Genomic DNA, 25,773 nt, shown 5'->3' with positions numbered 1-25,773 from the left:
GACAAAATTAACAATTTCCTCCATTGCATTCTAATTTGCAGTCTACTCCAATCTGTACAACTGATAGCTTCCAGAAATGTTTGCTTAAATGTAGTTACTAATTACTAAAATGTCTACAGAAATCCACAATTTTTTTTTGTTTACTTTCTTTTCATTTTTCTCTTTTCTATGGATCTTAATTATGTGCAAGAGATAGAATGTATCAACATTAATTTTATTGGAGATACAAATCAACATTATTGCATTTTGTGTTTGATCTAAATTATAATACTTGTCTTGAATATGTTTTGTCATCAATGTGATTCCATATTAGAATGTGATGCTCTCTAACATGTAAAAATACCAAAACCTGGCCTTGAATTGTTTTGTATACTACCATCACTTAATACATCACTTAATATATGCTGTGTAACCTACTTCTGAAGAAAAAGACAATGTGAACAGCATGTTACAAATGCAAAAATAACAGCTTTCAAAACAAAACAAAAAGTAAAAAAATAAAAATTTTAGTTACATTAAATTTGAATCTGATGCTATGTTGCTGAACTCTACTGGGAGCAGGTCGAGTGATTCTTGTACTGATGAAATTTGATTTTTGAAAAAATATTCAGATCTGAATCACGTTCCCCTGACTGAAGTGGACAAGCAGAGTGGCAGTCTGTCTAGACCCTAGGATTCATTCACATGTGAAACTCCCACTGGCTTACTGGTTTAACAGGGCATTATAGGCTGATATGCACAAAGGCTCTTTTTTACTACAGATGGTTTCAAGTAGAACAAAGAAGTAAAAGAACTCCAGGAGAAAAAATATATCTCTGAGCATCAGAAAATAATTACAGAGGTGGCTTGCATTTCTTTTATGGTTCACATGTTTTTGGTATCCTGGTTGTTTTCTCCTTGTAGAATAACTATGTCTGCCAGCAAACTCACATGGGGCTGGAATAACCAACCTGTTATAATAGATTTAGAAAGCTGGTGCTGAAAAGAAAAAAATAAATAAATCAGAATTTCAGGCTTCTGTAGGAAGACTGTGTGGGATTAAAATGAAGTCTCTTCCTTCTTAGGAAAACCTCCCCAGCTATCAGCAGGGTGGCCTTGGGTCAAAAGAGGACAAATGTACACTACACTGTAAAAGTATAAAAACACAAAAGCATATCCAGCCAGCAGGTTGCTCAAAGGGGTTCTTCCCCTCTATTTGGTTCCTATCTGAAGTACTATGTCCATTTGTGGGCTCTCTGGTACAAAGAAAACATTTGTATAAAATGGATTGAGATGGACTGTGATACACTGAGAGAACTGGATTTATTCAGAGAAAGCTAAGGGGAAACGTTATTGCTATTTGCAATTATTTAGTGGAAGGGTACAGATAACTCATGGGAAAAGACAGAGACAGACTCTTCTCAAGGTCTCCAGTGTCAGGATGAGAGGCAATGGACACGAGCTGAAACATGGGGCATTGTAATTAGATATAAAAGAAAATGTTTTCAGCATCAGGGTGGTCAAACATTGTAATATGGGTCTAGAGAGGCTGTGAATTATCTGTCTTCAGAGATTCAAAGGATTCAAAACCCAACTGGACATGGCTCCAAACAACCTACTCTAATTGGACCTGTTTCAAGTGGGGTATGAGACTGGATGACTTCTAAGGGCCCCTTCCAGCCTGCAGGGTTCTATCATTGAATGAAAAGAAATAAGAAAACAAAACCAGTTGGCTCACGTTCTTATGTCACACCATTTGATTATATGTCTATATCATTTAATGTACTGTGAACGCTTAGAATATTATAAGGCATGGTTAGGATAGAAAAAGGTCTAAGTAGTGAATTACAGTAGAAATTTCATCAGATTTTGTTCTGGGCATTTTAGTTTTCTTGGTAGGTAATTGCTAAATGAGTTTTAAGGCATGCCTAAAAATTTCTTTGTTCTCACTTGCAAAGTCATTGGAAACTACTAAATTAAGTAATTAGGTCAGGACTTTCTTCTTGTTGTATTCCCCCCTCCCTAACATGTAGCCGTATTTTCTTTTTGTGTAATTAATGCAGCTACAGTTCTCAGCTTTTGGGCCCCTTAGGGTCATATTCCTCCTTTCCTTCAGAACAAAGAAAAACAATTTTTGTACACTGCAGTAGAAATATCAAGAGCATTAATAGATATTGTCACACAACTCCACAAGAACTCTGTTCTAGTAGAAGAGGTTTGGCTGTCTCTTGGCTTTATTCCTTCCCAAAGCACTATATCTAACCATAGAAATAGCTTGGCAGGCTAAAACAGATCTTTCAAATGTACATTTTCAGTATTTTTTATATAGTTGTGCCATTGTTTTAAAATGTTCTATAAACTTCTATACTCTTGTAATTGGAGTAAATCCCACTAAAGATTAGAGGAAAACATAAAACATTCAAATTTCCAGACAATGCAGGATTCTTAATGTCGTAGTGTTAGTTAATACTGGAAATGCATAAAAAATACTAAATGTCAATGAAAATAGACATTTAGCATCTCAGTAATTCTGCAAGAGATAAATACAAGCCATTTCAATGTATATTTCAATGAGCTGCTGACCATTCTTAAGTGACCAGTGAGGCCTCGCACATGTACCTGTGACTCATTTTAAATATTAACATACCTCAACTTGTAGTTATATTTTGTTAAGCCTCTGCTGTGTATCAGCACAGGGTCCACTTTGGAAAAATACGTAACCTGCAGCTCTTGATATTTTATATGCATTGTTTTTAACTTCTGCAGTACACTGGAGACAAGGATCATTGTCTTCTTTCTAGTGAGTTGCCGGGTTAGATATTAGTCTTCCTGAGTCTGCACACTGACTCACTGAGACACTAATAGCTTCCAAGATCTTCCTCAAAAGAAACTGGTGCAATAAAAGTTACTGGGTTTCTCAGCACTTAAATAAAAGTGGTCAAGTTCCAGCCACTGAGAGGAGTTTTCTTTATTCTCTGCTTTCTGTGATACTCAGGAGGATTCAGTAGAGATATTAACTGTCAAAAGGAATGCAGAGGGGATTTGCTTTGGTGTCAGTTCATCCCAGCAAAATGCAAAAACCACATTGTATAGGAGAATTTCATGTGATAATTTCCTTGGGAGCCTGGAGCCCCACAGCCAGAGACAATGGGACTTGACACCTGGTGACAATTACACTCAGCTTGGATGATGAGTTATTGCTGCTGAACTGAGATGTTGCCAGCCATGTCTGTCACTGTCAGTGACCTGTCTCATGCTTGAAATTGGAGTGTTTTATGTCTTGCCAGATGCAGAGCACACAAAATGTTTAGCTTTTCCTCTCTTCCTCCTCTATAGCCTCAGTAATAAATCAGTTCCTGAATGCAAGTGAGAAAGAACAGAACAGAAAGCCGAAAGAACGCCAGTGGTTTTCATCATGTAGCCATGGCTTGGAAGGGTACAGGCATTACTTTTTCTGTATTACTTTTTCACATTAATATGAACTAAATGTAGTGCTTCCTTTGTGCCCCCAGACAGAAGTGTTGAGCTTACAGAGGCTGGTCCATGCCGAGACTTAATACATTGCTTTTCTCTCTCTCTCTTATGTAGCTAACAAAGTAAATCTCACAGACAGATATTGTTCTCACAGCATTCCACACGCTTTTCAAATGATAACGATCTCCTATTTTCCTTGTGCTTTTCAACCTGAAGACTCCCAAAGCAGTTAACAAAACTTGCCACCCAAAACAGTCTCTACACTGTCCTCTGAGTTGATTTAGAGTAAGAAAGAGCAAGTCCTTAAAGTAGATGGCAGTGCTACAAGTGCTGCAGAGTGCTGTGTACCTTGTCTTTACAAACAGAAACCAGTGGGATAATTTACTTTGATATAATATAATCACTTATTTACATATTTGACAAGGGTAATACTGATAATACTTTTTTTCTATGGGATGAGTAATAACATATTCAGAGTTCTGCTTCAGTTATCCCTTTTCTGTGGTAGTCCAGGATTCACTCTTGATGTTTTTGATTCACCCTAGCATTTCACAGTCAGTACTTTAGCCAGTTCACTTATTTGTAAAGAACCCAATACAATACAATATTTTCCTAGTTTACCATTTGGTAGATTGTTTTCCATTTGAGTTTTACAAACAGCCATAAACCAGCATGAGGACATTTTCATGAGATTAATATTTATTTTTTAAGCATGCCACCTACTGCTTGCGGTACGAAAGCCTTTGGTCAAAGTACACACAGATTACACAACCAAAAGATTGTTCTTTTTTTTTCTTTTTATTGCTCGTGGTGTTATGAAAATATTTAAATGTCTGGGTCAGACTTGAGTACATTAAATAGCTACAGGCAGCAATAGGATTTTTTTCATCTCCTTACTATCAAGATAGGATATGTTTTTGTGTGAAGAGATCTAAGTGACTGCCATGAAAAGGCACTTCAGATTTTACTGTGGCTTATTTAAATGATTAGTGTGCTGCATCTGATGTGGCTTGAGATTGATCAATGTTTCTTATTATCTTTTCTTCTCTGATGCAACACTTGTTTTCAAAGTCTGGAACAGTAAGTGCTTTCAGAGCATAAGGTTGTAATATAGTCTTAAAGATGTGAACTAATCCCGACAATACTTGTTTCTGTGGTGTTACACTATGGATGTCTTTTTGGAAAACCTACCCTTGCTGACAACAGTAGCCTCCAGTAACACAAGAGACAAAATCATATAATGAGCGACAGATTCTAGCAGAGAGAGATAGTGTGGTCAGAAGAGCAAGCTTGCCTCCCACAAATGTGGTGGCTAAAGATTCGTCTGTGAGCTTGGGAAGATGGTGTTGCACAACAGTGACACAACAAGTAGCAGACAGTTTCCTTCTTCCTCTTGCTCACACTGGATGAGTCATTCAAAACCTTTTAGAAACCAATTCATCCAAAGCTTTCTCACAGACTTAAGAAGGTATGTAAAGAAGGTTTTCCTACACCTGTTTGGTTTCCTTGTTTTGTTCAAACAAATTCACAGTGTTTCCAGAAGTTTGAGCAAGCTGGGTCCTATGTGGAAATTTTGCCCTTGAGTGTGGCTTGTACCTGCCTTTTTGTTCTCTGATGCAGCTTGAAATGACTTTACCAAGTTTCACAGCAGCACATAGAGCTGGAAAAATATTATAGCCATACAACAGATGAGTGAACTAAGGTGGAGATTAGGTGGCTGTGGTGGGAGCCCAGATTTACATAAAACACCAAAGGCCAGCAGAGACTGTGGAGACTTGGCTCTCAGGCCTGACTGCTAACCTACCACCATCTCAGGTGCTTTGCTGAGCCTGAACATTTTCTCAGGGAGATTTCAAGCATTCTGCAAATTCTTTTCTTCTTCTTTTTTTTTTTTTTTTTTTTTTTTTCTTAAAATAAAATTTGTCTATGTCAGGTCCAACTCAGATTAGAGACCAAAAACAATTAATCTGCCAGCAGGTGGACAAGTACTACATGCAGAAAAGTTTACAAAGGGTCTCCCACAGTGTCTTACACACCAGGGAGGTGAGTTACCACAGGAGGCCTCTCCATGAAACTCCTTGCAGTGTAGCAGTTGATGTCCATTGCAGTCATTATTTTATGATGAGGAAAAATCAGGTTTTTTGATTCGCTGCTCATTTTGTCCACATAATGTAGCTCAGAGGTGGATAGGTCCTGTCTCTCTTTGATGCTCACAGTACTGACAACTGTAGTGTTTACCTAGATCTATGGAAAAAAGCTAGTAGGAATTCAGAGAATGAGATTTAAACTCAGACCTACAGATTCAGCTTCTGGAATGTAGATTCCAGCCAAACACCTGCATATTTTTCCTCACTGATCATTAAGCTTTGCTTTTTCTATTGCCCATGGTCAGTCAGACCAGTAATTGGTGTCAGACTGTCAATCGGTGGTATAACCAAGTATAGTTTCACTAGTATAAGCGAAACATAATTGATTAATACCAGCCCAGAATTATGACGTGTTTCAAGGGAGTTTTTTTTTCTTTTATTATTGTTCTTCTTGTTGTTCTTATTGTTATCAATATTGATTTGTCTCCCCTTCCTTTGTTGGGTGCTGCATTCCTTCTCCATTTATTTACCATTCTGCATACTCTGTACTCCATCTTTTAGCCTATGGGATATCAATATTTTCCTGTCTTAACATTCCCTCTTTCTCAGTCCTCTCAGAGGGAGTGCAACCTCAGTGACATAATCTTCCACGTTGAGCTGAGAGACTGTAGTTGTTCAAACAGGTTCGAAACAGAAAAACAGTCATTACGAGTTGCCCTTGTCAGCTTGCTGTCAGCTCAAAGGGAATTCCTTCTCAGCTGTCAGTCTGCCCTCCACTCCCAGCTGCTGGGTTGAAGTGAGGCTGCAAGCAGTTCCTGGTGAAAAGTCAGGGCAGCAGTGACTGTCACTACATCTGGGATATTCTAGTTGTGATTTGATATTCTGGAGACACAATATTATTATTTTTTCATGACTGTGTGAAATCACAATGTAGAACTGCTTTCATGCAGATTTCTGGAAATAAAAAGCAAATCAAGAAGGAAATTATCACATTCATTTTTACGATTTTTACAGAATTTACTTATGATTTCATATTGTGACTTAAATGTGGAAAAAAAAAAAAAAAGACATCGTTCTTTAGCAATCTCTTGTGTCTGGCTCACAATACAGAAGATTACAGAAGATTATCTGCTGTGAAATACACTGGAAAACAGCTCAGGCAGTGCTGTTTTGCATACATCTCCTGCAGTGCGCAGTACCTCATCCTTTCCAAACTTCCTTCTGTCGCAGGAGTTTAATCTGTAGCCTTGCCATTAAATGAAATAAGCAAATAAGATTTTCAACAACACTGAGATGTACCATAAGCTTTCTGACATAAACACATAGAAATGACGTTATATCAGCTACTGTGGTTTTAATGGAGACCTCAGTTCTACTGAAAAAGGAATAAGAAAAGTTTTCTAGGCACAAATATTTGCTTTTCATGTATTTAATAAAATACTGAGCAACAGCAGCAGAACCATTTTCAGAAAGGGTGGAGAATTATAACTACATGGCCTACAAGCCATGTATTGTTAGAATTATGTGTATATATGTGTACAGGCTATTGGAATTCCTAACTCTAAGTGGTCTTATTTAATTAATAGCTTTCTGTTGCTTGCTTTCCCTCACATTAACATTTATTCTAAATGTATTAAGTTTACTAATTGCATTAAAACAATGGTGCATTCCTTTCTGCAAGGATCTGTCTCTAATGGTACAACACTGAGTCAAAGGGAATGGTAAAATAGTGATTCAAAGGGAATGAATTCTAAGGTAAACAAGTCAACTGTGTATTTTGCTGGGCTGTGACAAAAAAGTAGATATGAACCTAGTTTTCAAATAGGAAAGGTTATTAGGACACAAGGGCTTGGCGTCAGGCATTATCGGTACTTTCTGTGACGATACCCTGGAAAAATCTCCCCTCAGGTTCTGATTTCAGTTTGTGGCAATGTTTGAGGACTAAAGACAATTTAGGAATTTTAAATGTGTGGCATGCACTAATGGATCATTGAAATAAACCGGTTCTTCTGTTCTTTGGAGGCTCAGCCTCACATTCCTTTGCAGGTAGGGTCATTGTCAACAGGCTGCATACCCTGTATGTCAGGGTCACAGGTAGTTGAAACTTTGCAGGCAGCTGGAAAAAAAAAAAAAAAAAAAAAAAAAGCTGCTATGCTTTCCTGCATTCTGATGCAATATTTTAGATGGTGTGGTTTAATGTTAGGCAGAGGACATTGATAAAGGGAGGTAAAGAGGTAGAGGTGCATTTAAACTTTGTAAATTTGTGTGGGGATTATTCCCTTTAGCAGGAACAGAAATACACACATTTATGCATGCACGTGCTTCTCCTTAGCTGCAGCAAAGGATGAATCTGCAGCAGTTTAAAACTTCGGTGTTTCTTGGCAGTTAGTAAATCTCTATCAGGTTCTCATAGCTTTGCTAATACTGGCACCCAGTCTAGACCACAGCTGTGCTATCACAAGATTTAGTTTTGGTAGTTTCTTCGGAAGGAACTGGTTTATTGTGCCATTGTCTAATGAAAATAAATGTTTGCCCTAGAAAATTCTCATGAAAAATTCATGCCTAATATGTCCTGTGCATGCACAATTGATAGCTACACATATTTAAATCCTCTCAGCTTTCAATTTCTCTTTTCCATTTTTTTTTTAATGACAAAATACTGCAATGTTCTCTGCAAGCAGGGTCAGGTTATTACATGTCAATATTCTAGCCATAAACCTTAATTTTTAAAATAAAATGCATGGCTATTTGCTAGCTTCCTCCAGGGAAATAAGAAGATGTAAATTATTTACTGCAACCAACTTGCCCCACAGCTCCAGCTACGGAATTTTGTCAATGACCTTAAAAGCAAAAGCGAAATTACACTTTTTCAGTTTATGTAGTCAGTATCGTGGATTGTCAAACAGGAAGCTCAGATTTCCTTTCACAAATTCGTAAAAATACACATAGATACTTAACTATATTGTGCTGTGCTAGTGTTTTACTAACCACACAAGGCTATATTGCTCATATAATTTTTGAAGGCCAAACAAAATCTATACCATGTGTTCTCATTCCTCAGAATCAATATTGAGCAAATAAATTTATTGTTCTCAGGCTAATTTCCAGACCTTTCAGACAAGAGGAATTTTTTCTGTTGTACTTCTTCCCGGTAAAAATACCACATGCCTGTTCTTATGATTCTTCACAGTCTGCCTTTTCTGCCACATCAGAAATCCTTTAGTAGATGTCTCAGCCTCCACAGAATATCTTCCATCCCATAAGTTCTTTCCACATAAATTCACTAAATCATTGATTGTCTCACTCATAGCATCTACTTGTAGAAACATCACCATTGCCCCATACATCTTGTTTCTTACTTACTCCTTCAACCTGAATGGATTTGGAGGTTTGAAAGTGTATTTTGACAAGGTACTATAAAAGAGTAGTTACAATATTATCATCTTGAATTTTCTTTTTTTTTTTTTTTTTTTTCCACATGGACCAAAACAATAACTCCTACTAATATATAAACAATTTAAGTATTGTTTGACTTTCTTGGGAAAAAAAAAAAAAATCATTATTTTTAGAAAGAGATTGAGGATATTCTAAGGAATAATATTCTAAGGAATATTTACCTCTCTTGACATCAGTTGTCATTACATATTATTATTGAGTGTGAATGTACTTCAATTACACAGTAGCTGTTGATAGTGCCGTGTTTTTACTGCAAGGTCATTAGGATAGATACTGCCTCTATCTGTGTGTCTGTACAGCTGTTATTGTTATTATTGTTATGTAAAATAGTTATTGATTTTGATTGATCTTTTGGGGTAGAATGGTAGTAATAATGTCACTTTCTCCAGTCTTACTATGACTTCTTCAAATTCTTCTATGAGAACATTACTACATGTCCAAGTTATCCACAATCTGTGACTTCTGAAGGAATCATCTCATAATTTCATCTCGTGTTTTCTCACCCCAAACACAAGAAGTTAATGAACATCTTTTCATATCTTACTCTATGTTATAGTGCTTACTTTGATGGTTTCTTTTCATACCTGATAATGTTTATTATTTTCTTTCTCTCTCTCTATGTCACGTGGTTTGACTTTGTCTCATCTTTTCCAGACCAAGGAACTGTACAAAAGGTTGTTGTCTTACCCACCAACTTCTCTGCGAGTGGAGAACTCATTTTAGAAGAACTGGAGGTTTTTCAGGTTTGTCTTTCTCCTGCATACGCATTTTCCAATGTGTATGTTCGCACAAACTCTTTGTTCTAATAGGCTTTGGCAAGGGCAACTATGACTTGATAAAAGATAAAACAAATGAGCATACTGTCAACTTGATACCCACCCAAAGTACGATATAAAATGTCAGCTGTTATGAAGACTGTAGTTAGGCTTAAATCTTTTCCTTTTTTTTTTCCCCTGTTGTTTCTCTCTTCTTTTTTTTTTTTAATTATTTTTTAAGTTGTCATACTAGATAGAAGGATTTTTACAATAACATTGTATATTCTCGTAATGTCATAAGGGCTGCCTGAAGGCAACTTTTATCATTGGTATCACATACTGAGACTGTCACTATTTACAGATGAAATCTAAGATTTTTATACATTGATTATCTGTTAATCTTCCTGATTCCAGGCTGCAGAATTAAAGCAAACTAGTGTGGGTTTTGCTCCCATTCTTCAAATCCTCTAGAGTAGCAAGCTTAACACAACATAAAAAAAAAGAAACACAAACAACTACAGGGAAAAATAAGGGAATAATATCAATCAGTCTGGTATGTAGCAGCTTGTAATAACCTAAAGAAAATGTTCACCACCAATTTGAAGAAACCTTTTCAAATTTTTGAATGGGCTGTTCTTAAAATAAGTAGTCTTAGGGCAAATGGTAATTATGCAGCTACAAACTAAGTTAAGGGTTTTATCATTGCCTTTCTCAGTTTCATTGAGGGGATACAAAAAGGAAAATGTAAGATTTTTATCTAGACAGACAAGAAAAACAATTTATCTAAAACATGAAATGCTTTTTTTATCAATCCCCCCAAAAGGTATAATTAGTACTCTTAGCCTTTTGCTAAATACTTCCCTTTGGTAAATATACATGTGAGTATCATTACTTAGAGCACCATTTGCCCAAGTATTATTTATTCCATTTACAGCAAACAAATTGTTGGGGTGGGAGGAATCCTGACCCTAAACCTCATTTCTGGGGCTCTGAGCACAGAACTTTTTATCCCGAGCCTACAAAATCATAATTTCTGCTGTTGCAGTCTGTGTGGGCACTGGGGCAGTGTTGAGCCTTTTGATGAGTCTTACAAAGAGAGGGGGAATGAGATCACCAGATATGTGCTAGTAAATGTCGAGAGTAAGCAAAGCACAGATTCCTTTCCAGAGTGTAAGCAAGAAAAGGAGAATGTGGCATCAGATCCAATGTTGCATTGGAACTTGAGTCTCCAGACACTACAGTCATAAAATATAGCAGCTCTAAAAAACCTTTGCCAATTCACATGATTCACAGTCAGTTTTTTTAGTCCTGGCCTCCCCTCTATGCGTGTAGTCCACTGCAATTAATCCAGACCCACCGTTATGGCTTTCCTTTCTGACTGAGCAATTGCTAAATCTTAAAAAAATGCTGAACATTTTTATTACCATCATTTTTATCATTTGTTTGGATGATAATAATGAATTACTTCACTTGCTTGAGGCAATGAACGTGATAATTCCTTATCCAGCTCTTTAAGGTTTGGTTTGGACACCGACAACAAATGACTCCAGTGACGACACACAGTAGTATACAGCAATGTCTTTGTGAACAGAACATTGAATAACACACATGCCATTTTTAATATTCTAGTCATTGATAAACTGAAAGAATGTGTTGGCTGGCAACCAAACTCTATGCACTGTAGATAATGTTTAGGAGAAATGTGACATTCTTATCTGTATCATGTGATAAATATGCATGAGCATATTTATGTATGATTTTTCCATATCATCATTTTCAAAGGACAATTTATTTATTTATTTATTTGTTTGCTTGTTTATTTATTGCAAAGTCAGAGTAATGGCTTCAGAGCACATTACTTCTATATTGTTGAGGTAACACAAATGCAGGTGTACAAAAAATCACCTATACACGTGATGAATAATAACGCTGTTTATTTCAACTAGTACCTTTACTGATACATTCATTGTATTTATGTAAATTTTTATAGTTTTGAAATAGCAAAAAAGTAGTATGCGTGTTTGTGGGGTTTTTTTCTTTGTTTTCCACAATGTAGAAAGTTATAATTTTATTAGATACAACTTTGTCTTTATTGAACTTTAAATATAAATGTTGGGAGAGTATTAACAAGTTAGTCTTTGTAAAAGTGGTTTGTAATTTTGTCTTTCAGAGTAATTCTCCTATAACAACAATGAAGATCTCATCTAAAAAGGTAAAGAGAAGTGGGATGCTTACTTAACGCTTAATAGAGAAACAAATTGACTTAAAGATGTTAAAAGATCAGTTGTAATGTATCATAATAAATATATACAGGAGATTTTCCCTAATTACTATGGAAAAATATGACCAAAACTTTCATGAGCTTTTTATCTGCCCCAGAGCCACTAGGATAAAATAATCTATATTAATAATTTATCATTTCTAATTCACTGAAAGTGGAAAAAAAAAAAGAAAAAAAAAAAAGCAAGTAAGGAAAAAAAAGTACTGAAAGATGAAATTTGTCCTCCATTTCTTTTCATAGCTCCTAAATAAAACCTTTCTTTTAAAAGTCTGGCTTAAAATGCAGTATTAGGTCTATAGAGAAATTGTACATATCTATCTATTAGTAATAATGATGGTAATAGGAATGATAAAAATAGTTGAGAAGGTTTCTAATGAATTGTCTAACACACAAACTTAAAATAAATATTTCACGATTTTGCAAACAACATGTTACTCAATATTTCACAAAACTAAGAAGTAAACACTATCCACAATTCACTGAATCAAATTCAGTGCAATTTGATAGTTTTATGACCAAAAGATAAAGAGTCACTATTTGTTGTTTGGTTGGTTTTTGTTTTTGTTAATATTAATGTGTAAAAATCATTGATGAATTGGTTCTGAGTAAAAGAGATACTTTGGCCAGATTCCAGTTATGACCTATTCAACTTTGAACGTTCTTTGCAAAAGTTCTCATTTAATATAAAAATTCTATTGGCTTATTTTTCTAGGTACTGATGCTATGAGAATTTGGTCCAAAGCATCAACATAATCTCTAAGATTTATGCCTTGAAAATGTATGAACTGGAGAACCCAATTATTAACTCTTCATAATATTTATTAATGTGACTATATGCAGAAAAACTAATTAGGTAAAAGACCAGTAGCCCTCAGTCATTAAGAACCAAGTTTTAAAGTCTGAACAATATTAATTCAGCCTGCCTGCCCCAGAATGGAACAACAACAGACAAAGTCCAAAAACATTAACATTCTCTGGTGTTTCCAAGTGTTTTGTAACAGGAAGGTGGAAACGGTCCTGATCACCTGGGAAATTTCTATTTATTTAGGCTTTATATTTATTAGTGGCTCCTGTTGTGGTCTTGAGTTTATTCCAAAATTAACTCAAAGGTTTTTTGGTATGCGAGTTGAGTCTTAGGTGAAGCTCCTCCACATCTGAAATAAATCTTTCCATTTCCTTCTACAGCAACAGCTGTATGTGAGCTCAGATGAAGGGGTCACCCAGGTATCCTTGCACCGCTGCCACATCTATGGGACTGCCTGTGCTGACTGCTGCCTAGCCCGAGATCCGTACTGTGCCTGGGATGGCAACTCTTGCTCCAGGTTTTATCCCACAGGGAAAAGGTGAGCAGCCCTGTGAAATCTGCAAGGTTCCTTCCTATTCTCTATGAATAAGTTTTTTGTGCTGCTGTGTAGCTTGGAGCCTTACAATATGATGTGAGATGTCATTCCTTTCAGAAGCAAATACAAAGAAAACATCTGTATCTATTGTGCTTGGCTCTGTTCATTGTTCATTACCTAGGAGTTTGTCTTGTTTGTCTTTTAATATTTAAAGTAATGGATGGAAAAATTAAAAAAAAAAAAAAAAAAAAAGAAGAAGAAGAAAAAAAAAGCTATTCCTAATTATAAATATTAATCTTTACGTTTCACACACACAAAATCAGTGAAATATTTGTTCCCTTTATTTAAATTCAGTCACTCACTATGGATGTAATTAAGATAACCTTAAATACAGCAAGATTGGTTGTCGAAGGGATAAAGTGTTGTGGTTTTTTGTTTTGTTTTGTTTTTTTATTCCTCACTTGTTCCTAAGTGAGAAGAAGTGTTTCCAGGGAAATTTCAGGCAAATGTGATTTCCATGTAATGCCTGCAATCTTGGAGATTTTTTATTTATTTTTTTGACATGAGATTTATTAAAGCAGATAGGGAAAGCAATTTATCTTTAATTTATAACAGAGCTAATAGTCCATCTCGTAATTCTTATGCAAAACAGGAGCCTCTTTCCTCCTCCTTAGGGAAATACTTAATAGCAGAGGGTTGTAGTAAGCTTTTGTATTCGTAAGATTTCACATCATGTACAAAGAATATACAATGAAGTACTACCACAGAGGAGACAGAGCTTTCAGTTACATGTCAGAGCTTTGCCTAGTTTGAGTCCCTGTGCTCACTCCCTGCACCTGGGCTGCAGAAATGCAGAAGTCCAGATGCTGTGGACATACTATACCTACATGGGGAAAGCTGGTAGACAGAAACAGGCAAAGCTTGGCTATGCTCCAGTGACCCAACCAGTTGATGACAATGGGATCCCTTGGGATCACGATTACTTTTATCATTACAACCTTTTCTTGAATCATTCCTCATTTCACATAAAAAATGTAAAGCCCAGCGTGGTCATATAACAGTAAAAGATATGGTACAATATCCGTGTTTTTACTGCTTTCACATATTATATTCAGCTTCCAGTCTGAGAACTGACTGTTTTCTTCCATGGAGTAAAGGTCAGAAGACAAGGGTGGAAAGAAAAGGAAAATCTCCAAGTCTCAGGTCACCTAACTCCTACACTGACATAGTCACTGAAAAATAATGAGCAGTCAGGTATACCCAGCCTGTACAGTTTCCAGTAGATTTCTTGCCATTCTGTGTATACACCATGGTTATTTCCACTGGGGCTTGCTTCCATGATGACATTTTGTCTTCAGTTTGCTTTTTATAACAAACGAAAATAAACACCTAAAATTGTATGGGAAAAAAGTACATATATATCTGTTTTTACTATGTGAAGCAAATGACTAGTCCTGTTACCTAACAAGAGAGATTATGAAGAAGAAAACTTTGGTGATCAGAGCCAAATCCCATTGCCTAGACAGTATTATCTTTCTGCTGTACACTTTTGCTCATTTGCTTCCTTTGACACTTCTGTCTCCCATGATTTACTGTGTCTTCTCATCCAAATTGATTTACCTCAAGACACCGGAGAGTATCTTTATTTTCAAAACACCACCATATCAGCCATGTTTGGATAAATATCAGACTTAAAGTTTAGATTCTCAGAACTGCTTAATGTCACCAGCATACAATTTCTGATGGAGTGGAGCATCTCAGGGTAGCACAGAAATCCTGAAATTCACTGAGAAATTCTCCATTGTCTCCTCTGACTCACATAAGCAGCTCACACAGGTTAAAATCCTAAGGCACAATATGAAATACTTTTGGTGTTTACCATCAAAAATATACGTGGAATGTCAGAAACTACTCCTTTGAAAGATTGCCTTTCAAATGTTTCCTCTTAAAACAATCCAGTGAAAGATCAGGTGACAAAGGATTATAAGGGCTGTCTCTCATTGTTTGTGCAGTTCATGGTATAACGTGACCAAAGAGGCATCACCCTTAACCCAGCAATACTGGAGCTCCAGGGGCTTTTCATGGTTTCTTATCTTATGAGTCATAAATGAATAGTTCAAAGCATGGCTGTTACATACCCCAACAGCATCCCTTCACAACAACATGTTTTTTCACTGAGCTTGATAAATATTGATCTAATTTACAGAATTTTCAGTAAATGAAATAATGTATCTTAAGAATAAAAATTCAAGTTCTAGATTTTCATGCACTGAATTCTGTGAACAGTGACCTCCTAGCCAAAGAGGACTAAAATTCCAGTATGCCCAATCCTAGTAAGCTCCTCAACTACTTAACTACATAATCATGATTTTACATCTAACATTCATATAATATAACTAAGCCCCATTTTAAAGTATTTTGAGACTTGGTGAGTTTGAATATATTTAGAAAGAAAGGAGGTCATGTGCCCTCATGTAAAGGACAGAACTGAATCTTAATTCACCATTCTGGTTGAATACTTCAGTTACTCTGCTACGATGGTGGCTAAAGGCACTGAAAATAAGGTGTCTGGCAAAATCAAGGAGGGAACATGTCCTACATTATGATTTTCTGCTGGTGCTTTAGATATGAGATCTGTGACTCTTCTACAATCCATTCTTATGTGCCTGCCTTTTTGAAGACCTCTAGCTTCATTCAGGGGTTCTGCCTCTAAATGTTAGGTCTTGCATCACTAAACCTTTTATGCATTATCTCTAACTCTTCCATCTCTATGCCTTCATTGCAAAACTACTTTACCAACCTAAAGAACAACTGTTCTATGAAATTCTTCAAAATGATTATTCATTTAAACAGTATCTTCTCTCTAGCATCCCTGGCAGCAGAAAAGTAGTCTCAGAGTAGGTAATGAACTATCCCTGATACCTAATCTGGTTTAAAAAAAAAAAAAAAAAAAAAAAAAAAAAAGGTTTATTTGTTGTGTACCTACCTTGGAATAACAGTTTGTGTTTATAAAATATTTCAGGAGGAGTCGCAGGCAAGATGTGAGACATGGAAACCCTCTGACTCAGTGCCGAGGTTTCAACCTGAAAGGTACAATAATTTAGAGATCCTTGTGCTATATAAAGAACATATGGCTTTCCTTTATATGATTCATTACAGCTCATATTATCTGTGTGGTTTACTGGTAAAGCATAATTATTTTCCAAGTCTAAGTTTTTCCTTGCAATTACATGAAACCTGCACATATGATAAAAAATGATGAACTGTGACATATAAAGTTCAGCGTACATGAAATGAGAAGCTGATAGTGTTGATTAAAAACAGGTACAGTAAATTTGAGGCCATATTATGTTTTGGGGAACATCTTTCAGCAAACAGGAGGTTCTAGACCTACATTTTGAGTTATCATTATTCATTTCTTCCTTTACATGGAAAATCAAACGGCTTCAAATCTCTTTATAAAAGTTCCTTATTTCCAGCTGTGCAACTCTTTTGCCAGCCTGGCACAATGTGGATAGATAGTGGAGACAATGATCTGCCCTCCCAGTTCTCACTTTCATCAGATTTCTAGGCACCAGCCAAATATGGCCAAAGTCATAGTCAGAGTAGATACACATAAAAGAAGTTTAATCCTTTTTAACCCCATGCCTGTATGAGCCAGCGAGTGGCAAACTATGCCATCAAGCCACAGTCCTGTGTTAGAGAATGATACTTCTTCCACTTCTGTTTCTGAGCTTGTGTTCAGTAAGTGTGTTCTCATCTGTTCCAGCTGGAGATGAAATAATAGATCTCACTCTAAATTTTTGATTACATTTTTAATTGAATAAAAGAAGAATGTTTAAAGAGTTACATGTCAAAGGTTCAGTCAATCATAATTCCACTTAAATGTTGGGGTTTTTTTGGGTCCCAGATAATCTCCTGGAAGAAAACAGACCACAACAATCAGACAGGCATAGAACCTTCAGGCCAAATGTGGCTAACTCTTTTCTAGCTTCCAACCCACAGCACCAGTGGGTCTTTCCCCATGATTCAGTATTAGGTCATTTATATGAAGCTTGATTGCTTGAACAGATTAATTACAAAAGATGACCCGACCTGCTCAGTATGTACCTGAGCTCTAAGATATTTATATTGAAGCTAAGGCTTTAAAACATGAAGTACATGAAGATCTTTGTGTCCTACCTTGTGGGCATATGCAGTTACCACCCACCTGCTATCTATCCCAAGGACGGGTGTCTCTTCTTTCCATGTGGAAAATGTGAGAAAGTCAGCTGTCTGCATTTTGGGCTGAGAGGAAATAAACACTTAAACTTTGACACGGGAGTCTTATTTTCCAGACTTTTTTTTTTTTTTTAATATGGCTGTATTTATAGATTTATATGTTTTAGCAATTTTAAAGGATGTTTTGGTGACAACAGTATTGTGTAGGTAGCATCTTCTTCTGTGGAAAAGAGAAAAAGAAACAGCAACGTGGAATCTTTCAAAATATAATTCAAGCCATTTATAGAAAAACTATTATTCTAGGGAGAAAATTGAAACCTACCTAAAAGACAAAAGGGTAGAGAGTTGGACAACGAGAAGAAATCTTAAAAGTTCATAAGGAAGACTATGAAGTCTTGAGACTAAGTCTTTAAGCATGATAGGTTGCATGCCTTAGAATTCTCAGCTTGTATATAAAAACATTTTTAGCACATTGCTATTTTTAAGAGATTGTCAAGAACTAAAGTGTTTGTAATACCACTTTTCAAATGTTCCATGAAACACTATAATACTTCTACACTTGTTTTATACCTTATGGCCACTAGAGAAATTCATTTATATTCTCTCTCTCTTTTAGCATGTATAAGTGGTAGGAGGATGGTCTAATCAAGAAGTTAGATATGTATTGATCAACTGAATAGATTTTTTTAAAATGCATTTGTTATACCTAGTCCCAGTGTATATAAGTTGTGCTACAACTCTAATTCTCACCATGTTTCGCAGCTACAGACAAACCAGCCCACAGACAAACTCTTTGCTAGTTTGTGGTCTTTGAATGCAAAATATTTCTACATTATTCTCCTAAAAAAAAAAAAAATACAACTGATCTTTTTACAACTTAATAAATGTGTTAAGAACTTGCAAGGACTAAAAGAAAAAACCTCCTTCATTTAGTATCATTACAATTTCACATATCATTTGATTAAAAAAAAAAAGGATGAAAAGAATGGGAGATACAGGGTGAGCAAAACCAGTCTTAAGACTGCAAAACCACAGTCTGATTTTAAACATACAAAATTCTATGTATGTGCATTTCTCACATTATTTTGTATTCATTGCTCCTTTGTCTAAATAAATAAAAACATAATAACTTTTATTTTATATATGATGTAAGCTTTTAAATCTGGAAATATACTGTTTTCAGGACAAATACTATAATTTAGTGCAAACAATGAAAATCTGAAAGTTCCTATCAGTAACTACCAAATGTTCATCTATCACAATTATGAAGGGTCACAACAAGTCTAAGTGATGACATACACTCAGCACTTGCCCAGGTGTTGCTGGAGCGCTATAAATTTGACCTGTTCTCAGTTGCTGGCCTAAGTATTTATTGAATTTCAGATTTAGAACCAGGTCCTTTCCTAGAAGGAGGCTTTGTAAGAGAAGTGGATGATTGGCAGTCAAGTCTGCCCTCTCTTGCCTCCCTGTGATACTGCATGACCACTGTAATAGATGGAGCTGTCTTTAATTTAGGTCATTATGTATTTTTATTCACAACAACAATATTACCCTAATTTGTAAACTGTGAAGTGTGAAGAAGTGTATAAAACACTTTGTTTTTCTTTTGATGGTTCCAGAGAGGTGGTCTTTTCTTAGTAGAGAATGAAGTATTTCTGGGAAGAATATGCCTGAGATCAGTTACCCCATCAGCAAGCAGAGCTTTCCAGGCAGGACTCAACTCAATAGAAACATCTAGATATACATTTGCCTGCCAGCCCACAGGTATTGAGTTTCTCAGAAAAAGATCATGTCCAAGTGTAAAGACCAATAGTTGGAACTAGCTGTGATTCTTTACATTTCATTTATTTTCTTTGAAAATCCTGTTCCTTAAAATACTAGTTATCTGTTATTTTAGGATCAGATATACCTCACTGGACCTATATTGCAAATAGTGCAAACACAGTTTGTTTTTTTCTGTATAAAACTAGCATTTACATTATCCTGACCTGTCTTCTTTTCCTTTCTAGCCTACAGAAATGCAGCAGAAACAGTTCAGTACGGAGTGAAAAACAACACCACCTTTCTTGAATGTACACCCAAATCTCCTCAGGCTTCTATTAAATGGCTGCTACAAAAAGATAATGACAGGAGAAAAGAGGTGAGTAATGTTAGCAATAGCTCAGTAAGGGATCTCAGTCAGTATCTAATCCACATCCCAGACCAAGGCAAAATGGTGTTTGTGTTTTCATCAGACTCTCCAGTTACATTGAAGCTGAAGAATGTGTGTGGATGCAGGACACTGGCCAGCACTTTACTTGTATAAGTCAACGCAGAGATTTCAGTATGACTGGAAGGCACTTAACTCCTCAGCTCTGCCAACTTCTATCAAAGCAGAATAGTTATCAGAAAATACCCTAAACGTAGGGAACCAGTTAAGGAATTTTTCCTTCACACCTTGTTAATTGCAAATGGAAAGTTTGCAGCACTCAGGTCTTACTATTGATCTGAGGAAACAGGCATAAAAGCAATAAGCTGTATAAAGTTGAGGAAGAAGTCTGCATGCAGCAGCCTTTCTGTGCTATTGAAGAGATAAAAGGCAAAAGTGGGAGAGATGTGAAAGGTTTCTTTAGCAAGAACACGTATTGACAAAAGTATTTCCCCACCATGCTGCAATCACATTTTCCATTACTGCACTCTCTAAGGCTCTCAAGTTTCAGCACTGCAATATACAGTATGATTGTTTATGAAGAATGTGTCTTTCTTAAGTAATATTAAAGTGGAAAACTCCATTTCAAATCCAAGGCAGTTACTGTATGAATAAAAAGGAATAACTTTTGTAAGTAAAAAAATAATGAATATGGTGTCTGTTGATAGATTATAAATACTGAAAAGCATTAATCTCATATCAGGCCATTTTCCAAAATCAGAGAAGATTTACAAAGCCTCTTACTGAGTTTTTCATGCTGATTCTCTCATGCACTGTTCAAAGACTAGAGCCATGTCCTGCCAATCTAGGTGAAATTCTTTAACCTGTTGCTTCAGAAGAACAGCTTCCTTTTTTTTTTTTTTCCTGATGTTCAATAACAGTATTAGAAACAATCCAGTTTTAAGTAGCAACAAACTAAATCAATGACAAGATTAATTACTTTTCAAGCTAAAATGAATCTCTTGGGTTGCTGAAAATCTTACCTCTACAATGTCTAAAAAAAAAATTGCAATAACAGAATAGCATAATAAATGCATTGGATCTCAAGAGGGTCAGGTATAATGCAAAGTGCAGTGTCAAAATAGAGAAATAATTCATTAAAATGCCAGAACTGGTATTCTTGCACAGTGGGTTAATTTTTATTTCACAGCTGATATGCTAAGAGACACGTGCAGTATCATTTATAATCAGATTATAGCTCAACAAAATATCATAACTTGCTTTCTTTAGATGATGTTACTATTTCCTGGGACTGTCCAAAATCTGAAACCAGAAAGAAAATAGGAGAGTAGAAAAATTACTCTAGGTTTCCAATGAACCAAGTCCCAGCTGATGCTATTGTGAAGAAACTTTTTTATCTGGCTTTAAACTCCACAGTTCAAAAATAGTTCTTCAGAGTTAGCCCCAGAAACCTACCAGTCAAAACATTTAACCAGAAGCTACCTTCAGACAGATCAACCTTTGGCCGAATCCTGCACCTGTCTTCCATGAAGTTTCAACGGCAGTGTCTGATTCTGGAAGGAATGGTTGCAGGGATATAACCTTGGCAAATAAAGTTCATTTTCTCAGCTTCTCTGCTTGAACATTATAAAAACTTGTCTTTCATGTAGTATCCAGATTGACATTTTTGTCTTCATCTCAATCAAATCTACTGTAGCATAATGAATACAAATATTAAAATTATTTTCTTCAGTGACACTTAACCTACTTTGAGGTAAGTTCTGTCCTAACATTAGCAGGAATGGTGGTCACTGTGATGCATGATAAAGCAAAATATAATACATTTAAGAAACCCTTAATAAAGAAAGAGGCATTTGAAGCCTTAGCCAGGAGGTCCAATACTGCGTTGTTCTGTAACATTCTTGAAAAAGTTCATTCTGTCTTTCCTCCCTTTAGGTCAAGCTGAATGAGAGGATCATAGCTACTGAGCAAGGACTTCTCATTCGCTCTGTCCAAGACAGTGACCGAGGGCTTTATCACTGCATTGCAACAGAGAACAACTTCAAGCAAACCTTAGCAAAAATCAATTTCAAAGTGCTAGATACAGAGATGGTGGCCTTCGTGACTGACAAGTGGTCCCCTTGGACCTGGGCCAGCTCAGTGCGAGCACTGCAGTTCCACCCAAAGGACTTTGTGGGAGCTTTCAGCCACTCAGAAATACAGATGATTAACCAGTACTGCAAAGACAGTAGACAGCAAAGTCAGCAGAGGGAAGAATCCCAGAAGATGAGAGGGGACTACAGTAAACTAAAGGCCCTTATCAATAGCAGGAAAAGTAGAAATAGAAGAAATCAGTTACCTGGATCTTAATTTTATTTTGTAGTAGGAGATATCTTTGTCCTCACTGTAGGAGGCTTATATTTATCTGTTGAGAACAAATTTGAGCAAATATGACGAGAAATAAATGATATTACAACAAGCTTCAGAAAGTATCATCCTCCCAATAAAATGCAGTGTAACTTAACTAAAGAAAAGATGTGGAGAATTTTCATTCCTAGATGCTTAACAGCACTAGATTATGCTCTGTCCTAGAAGCAAACTGAGTGTTCTTAAACCAGATTCACATTCAACATCTCAGTATTTAATTATTGTTGAACAGAAATTGTTACAAAATCAATGCATTATCTTGCAACTTTGGAACTGTACTAAACAGATTGGTGGTGGAAGAATCTGGGTTAAGATGCAAGCTCAAAGTAAGATGGTACTAAGATTTCCTTGCACTGCATTCATGAACATGAGTTTCTACTTGTTTACTGTTCTATACTGGGTTTACAGCTTTCACTCATTGTTCAAATCATGTGAATGCGTGCAGATAGGAAGCAAATATAGTAGAAATGTTTCATTCATTCAAAGGTCAAATGAAGGAATGAGTAGAAGAAAAAGAGAAAAAAGCTTTATATACTTTATCAGAGGAAACACTGATTATTGTGCATAGTATGAGTTGTAATAAATTAATGAGTCTGGAATGTAACTTAAAATATCTCTGCTCATATTGATTTTTATAAGATTTCCTATAACATGACATAGCTTTGTAAGTGGCACAAGCCACTTACAAGCCAAGATAAGAATGTTCATTTATACATACAATTTTGAAAAACACCTAAGTGTCTTGGGTATTTTAGCTATTTTCAAAGAATTACACTCCAGTTTTTTTCAAAGGTCAGAATATGGGTATACAGTACAATGTTTACTCAAAAATTGTATTTAATCTGCTTCACAATTTATTTGGTCTACAATATAGAAGCAAGTCAGAAATGTCTTTGAAAATTTCAAAACATTATTTTTTCAGCTGGTTTCTCAAAGTTGCAAACATAGTATCTAGAACTACTAGAATTAAAGCATTTTCATTTTTCACTCTTTATACCTTCCTCTTTTTTTTTTTTTTTTTTTGGTTGGTTGGTTGGTTTTCTGCTGAAAAGAAGATCAGGAGAAGAAAAAAAAAGAAAATAAAAACTAAAAAAATATGTTTGGGTCAAAAAACTAAAATTTTGAGAGGGATGTTTAAATAGAAATATTTTTGTTTAAGAAGCAACTGTCAGTTCTAATGAAGTATGTCTATTGAAAATTGGTTACATGTGCATCATCTAGCCTGGGCAAAACAATCGCGTCCTTTTGAGCAACACTGATGCCAAAAGATAGGGACAAATGTTCATTGTTTTATTCTGTAAGAGTGTTCTGGAAGCCACTGGGTTTGTTTACAGGAAATAGTAGGGATTAAATGTGTGTGACTACCTTAGAAAAACTTTTATTACATGATATTTTTATGATGGTATGCAACAGTATAAGCTAATTAACTATTCTGTTCAATAAATAAATGAATAATAAATAAATAAATACACTTTCTAAAAAATCACCTAGTGAAAATAACTTCTGAGCCCAGTGCAGGTAAGAAAAAGTTAGCTCCAGCCAGTAACATGGATACTGTATTTAAAACACAGTTCTGAAAAATTTAATGGATGCTAGTTGTAACTCTTGGGCATTATTTCGATTCTATACTGGGCATAACTCTACAGGATGTAGGAAGACACCTCAGCCAGTGTGATTTAAGATCCAGTGCAATGGAGTTAACTCTGTTATTAAGGTGATACCATAGTTTGATATGTCAGATCATCACCACCTGATGCAGAATAGCTGGGAAATGGGTCATGATTTATCAAACTACTTGAACACTTGAACCTAAGACCCTTTGATGCTTTGATGCTCTTGGACATGCTTAGTGCTTGCTTCAAAGGGGATGGCAATGCCTGATTGTATGTTACCAGGTAGTTAAGTGTTTTCCTCAGTCAAGGCCTAAATAGAAGTTTCTGAAGTATGCAGATGTTGGTATATAAGGTCCTTCACATGGAAACCAATGGGTAAATTTTCTTTTTGATTTCTGCAATCTTGGAACCAGCCTAGAGAGCTGGTGAAAAAAAAAAAAAAAAAAAAAAAAAAAAAAAAAAAAACCTTCTGGATTGTGTAAGTTACAAACCAAAAATTGAGTGCCACAAAATGAAACTACCTCCTAGAATGACATTAGTGCATATGCTCTGTATGCTGCCATGCTCTTATTTCCCCAGCAGATTCACTGCAGAGTCAGTGTGATATTAATGTCTATTGTGAGGATCATAATTGTTTCCAGATGGAATACAGTGATTAATAAGTATTTAAGGGTGCAATTTACTCCTTAAGTGGTTAGGTACGGTGATATTTTAATAGGCCCCCATTAGGCCTCAGAAATTATAGTTACACTGTTTTCTAATAGAATATTGGCAATAAGGGATTCCGTTAAAACAATCAGCATAGCTCAGTTTCATATGATTATAAAATAATATTTTTAAAGCTGCTTCATATACCATTATTATGGTATGACTGTTTAAGGGATTATACTTAAACTAACATTTTTCCTGCTGCATGAAAACTTCAGCAAATATATAATAAGTTGCTGTCAGTGCATAACTGGTCCAAGCTTCCATGCTTTAGCAGCCTTCCCCTGTGTATAGAATAGTCAGGAGCCAGACCCTCAGCTGGTATAAACTAATGTAACGTCCTTGCTGTCCATTTAGCTACTGTGGTTTCTACCAGATGAGGGTTTGGCCCTGAATGTACAGAATAGACAAACTTCAATTTTTATTTGTTTAAAGTAGCCCCTCTACTGTAGGTAACACCAAAATTTAGGACTGTAATATTGTTTGTGCTATTTAATACTTCCTATTTTGAGGATTACTAAATTATGTATATAATTTTATTTCTTAAAAAATACAAAAGCAAAAAGACATCTAGGCATAACTTCACAAAGTGTAAAGATATGTTCTCTGCTAAGAACTTCACCTTGTACTGATATTTTTTGATTATTATTTTGTGTAGTTTGTAAAGTTTGCTGAAATCTCGACCTAACAATGTGTTCTTTTCAGATGTTGTTGTTACTGTAGATATGCGTGTTTTATTAAGAAAATCCTGTTTTTAAAAACTGTAGGTATGTGTAAAAGTTCCTAGCATGATGAAACTGTCATTACAGTGAATATGCATTATATAGTGTGTAAGAATGAACAAAATGTAGTTTAACAGTGTTATTTAATTGAATATCTAAAATACTATTTGCCTGACAAAATAAAGTGTGTTGCAACAGCTTTTTTTTTTTTATTATTTATTTTCTCCTTTACAGATATGTTTTAAAAATAAGAAACTTTATTTCTTTATCTGAAGAACAACCCCATAGGCTTACTTAAGTCAAAGAAAATACTTGCTGTATAAGGTATTGCATCTGGTACGTTCTGAGTTCTGCTCTAGGCCACAGTGATTTCCAGGCATATCTGAGGAGTCAATGTTGAATTCTTTCAGAAAAGACCTTTTGTAAAGATTCTGCATATAAACAAGTCAACAGTTTTTCATAATAAAATAAAATAAAATAAAATAAAATAAAATAAAATAAAATAAAATAAAATAAAATAAAATAAAATAAAAGGTTTTCTACTAAGTATAAAGTATGACATAAAGAAATGTCTGACTTTTA

General features: G+C 35.5%; 1 protein-coding gene across 2 annotated transcripts in view; it reads left to right on the top strand.

The window, feature by feature from the left end:
• SEMA3C (semaphorin 3C) overlaps positions 1-25,382 on the top strand; it is a 124,878-nt gene extending 99,496 nt beyond the window's left edge. For both annotated transcript variants that reach the window (XM_082766059.1, XM_082766060.1), the window contains exons 13-18: positions 9,651-9,739; positions 11,922-11,963; positions 13,218-13,375; positions 16,395-16,462; positions 19,603-19,733; positions 21,678-25,382. In XM_082766059.1, coding sequence (XP_082622185.1) covers positions 9,651-9,739; positions 11,922-11,963; positions 13,218-13,375; positions 16,395-16,462; positions 19,603-19,733; positions 21,678-22,091 — 902 coding nt within the window. In that variant the 3' untranslated portion in view covers positions 22,092-25,382. The remainder of the gene's footprint in view (positions 1-9,650; positions 9,740-11,921; positions 11,964-13,217; positions 13,376-16,394; positions 16,463-19,602; positions 19,734-21,677) is intronic.
• The last annotated feature ends 391 nt before the right edge of the window (positions 25,383-25,773 follow it).

This window comes from Aythya marila, assembly GCF_965140915.1.
Source record: "Aythya marila genome assembly, chromosome: 1".
Lineage (NCBI taxonomy): Eukaryota > Metazoa > Chordata > Aves > Anseriformes > Anatidae > Aythya > Aythya marila.
Note: the sequence above shows the minus strand (reverse complement) of the source record. Positions and strands in the feature narration are given on the sequence as shown.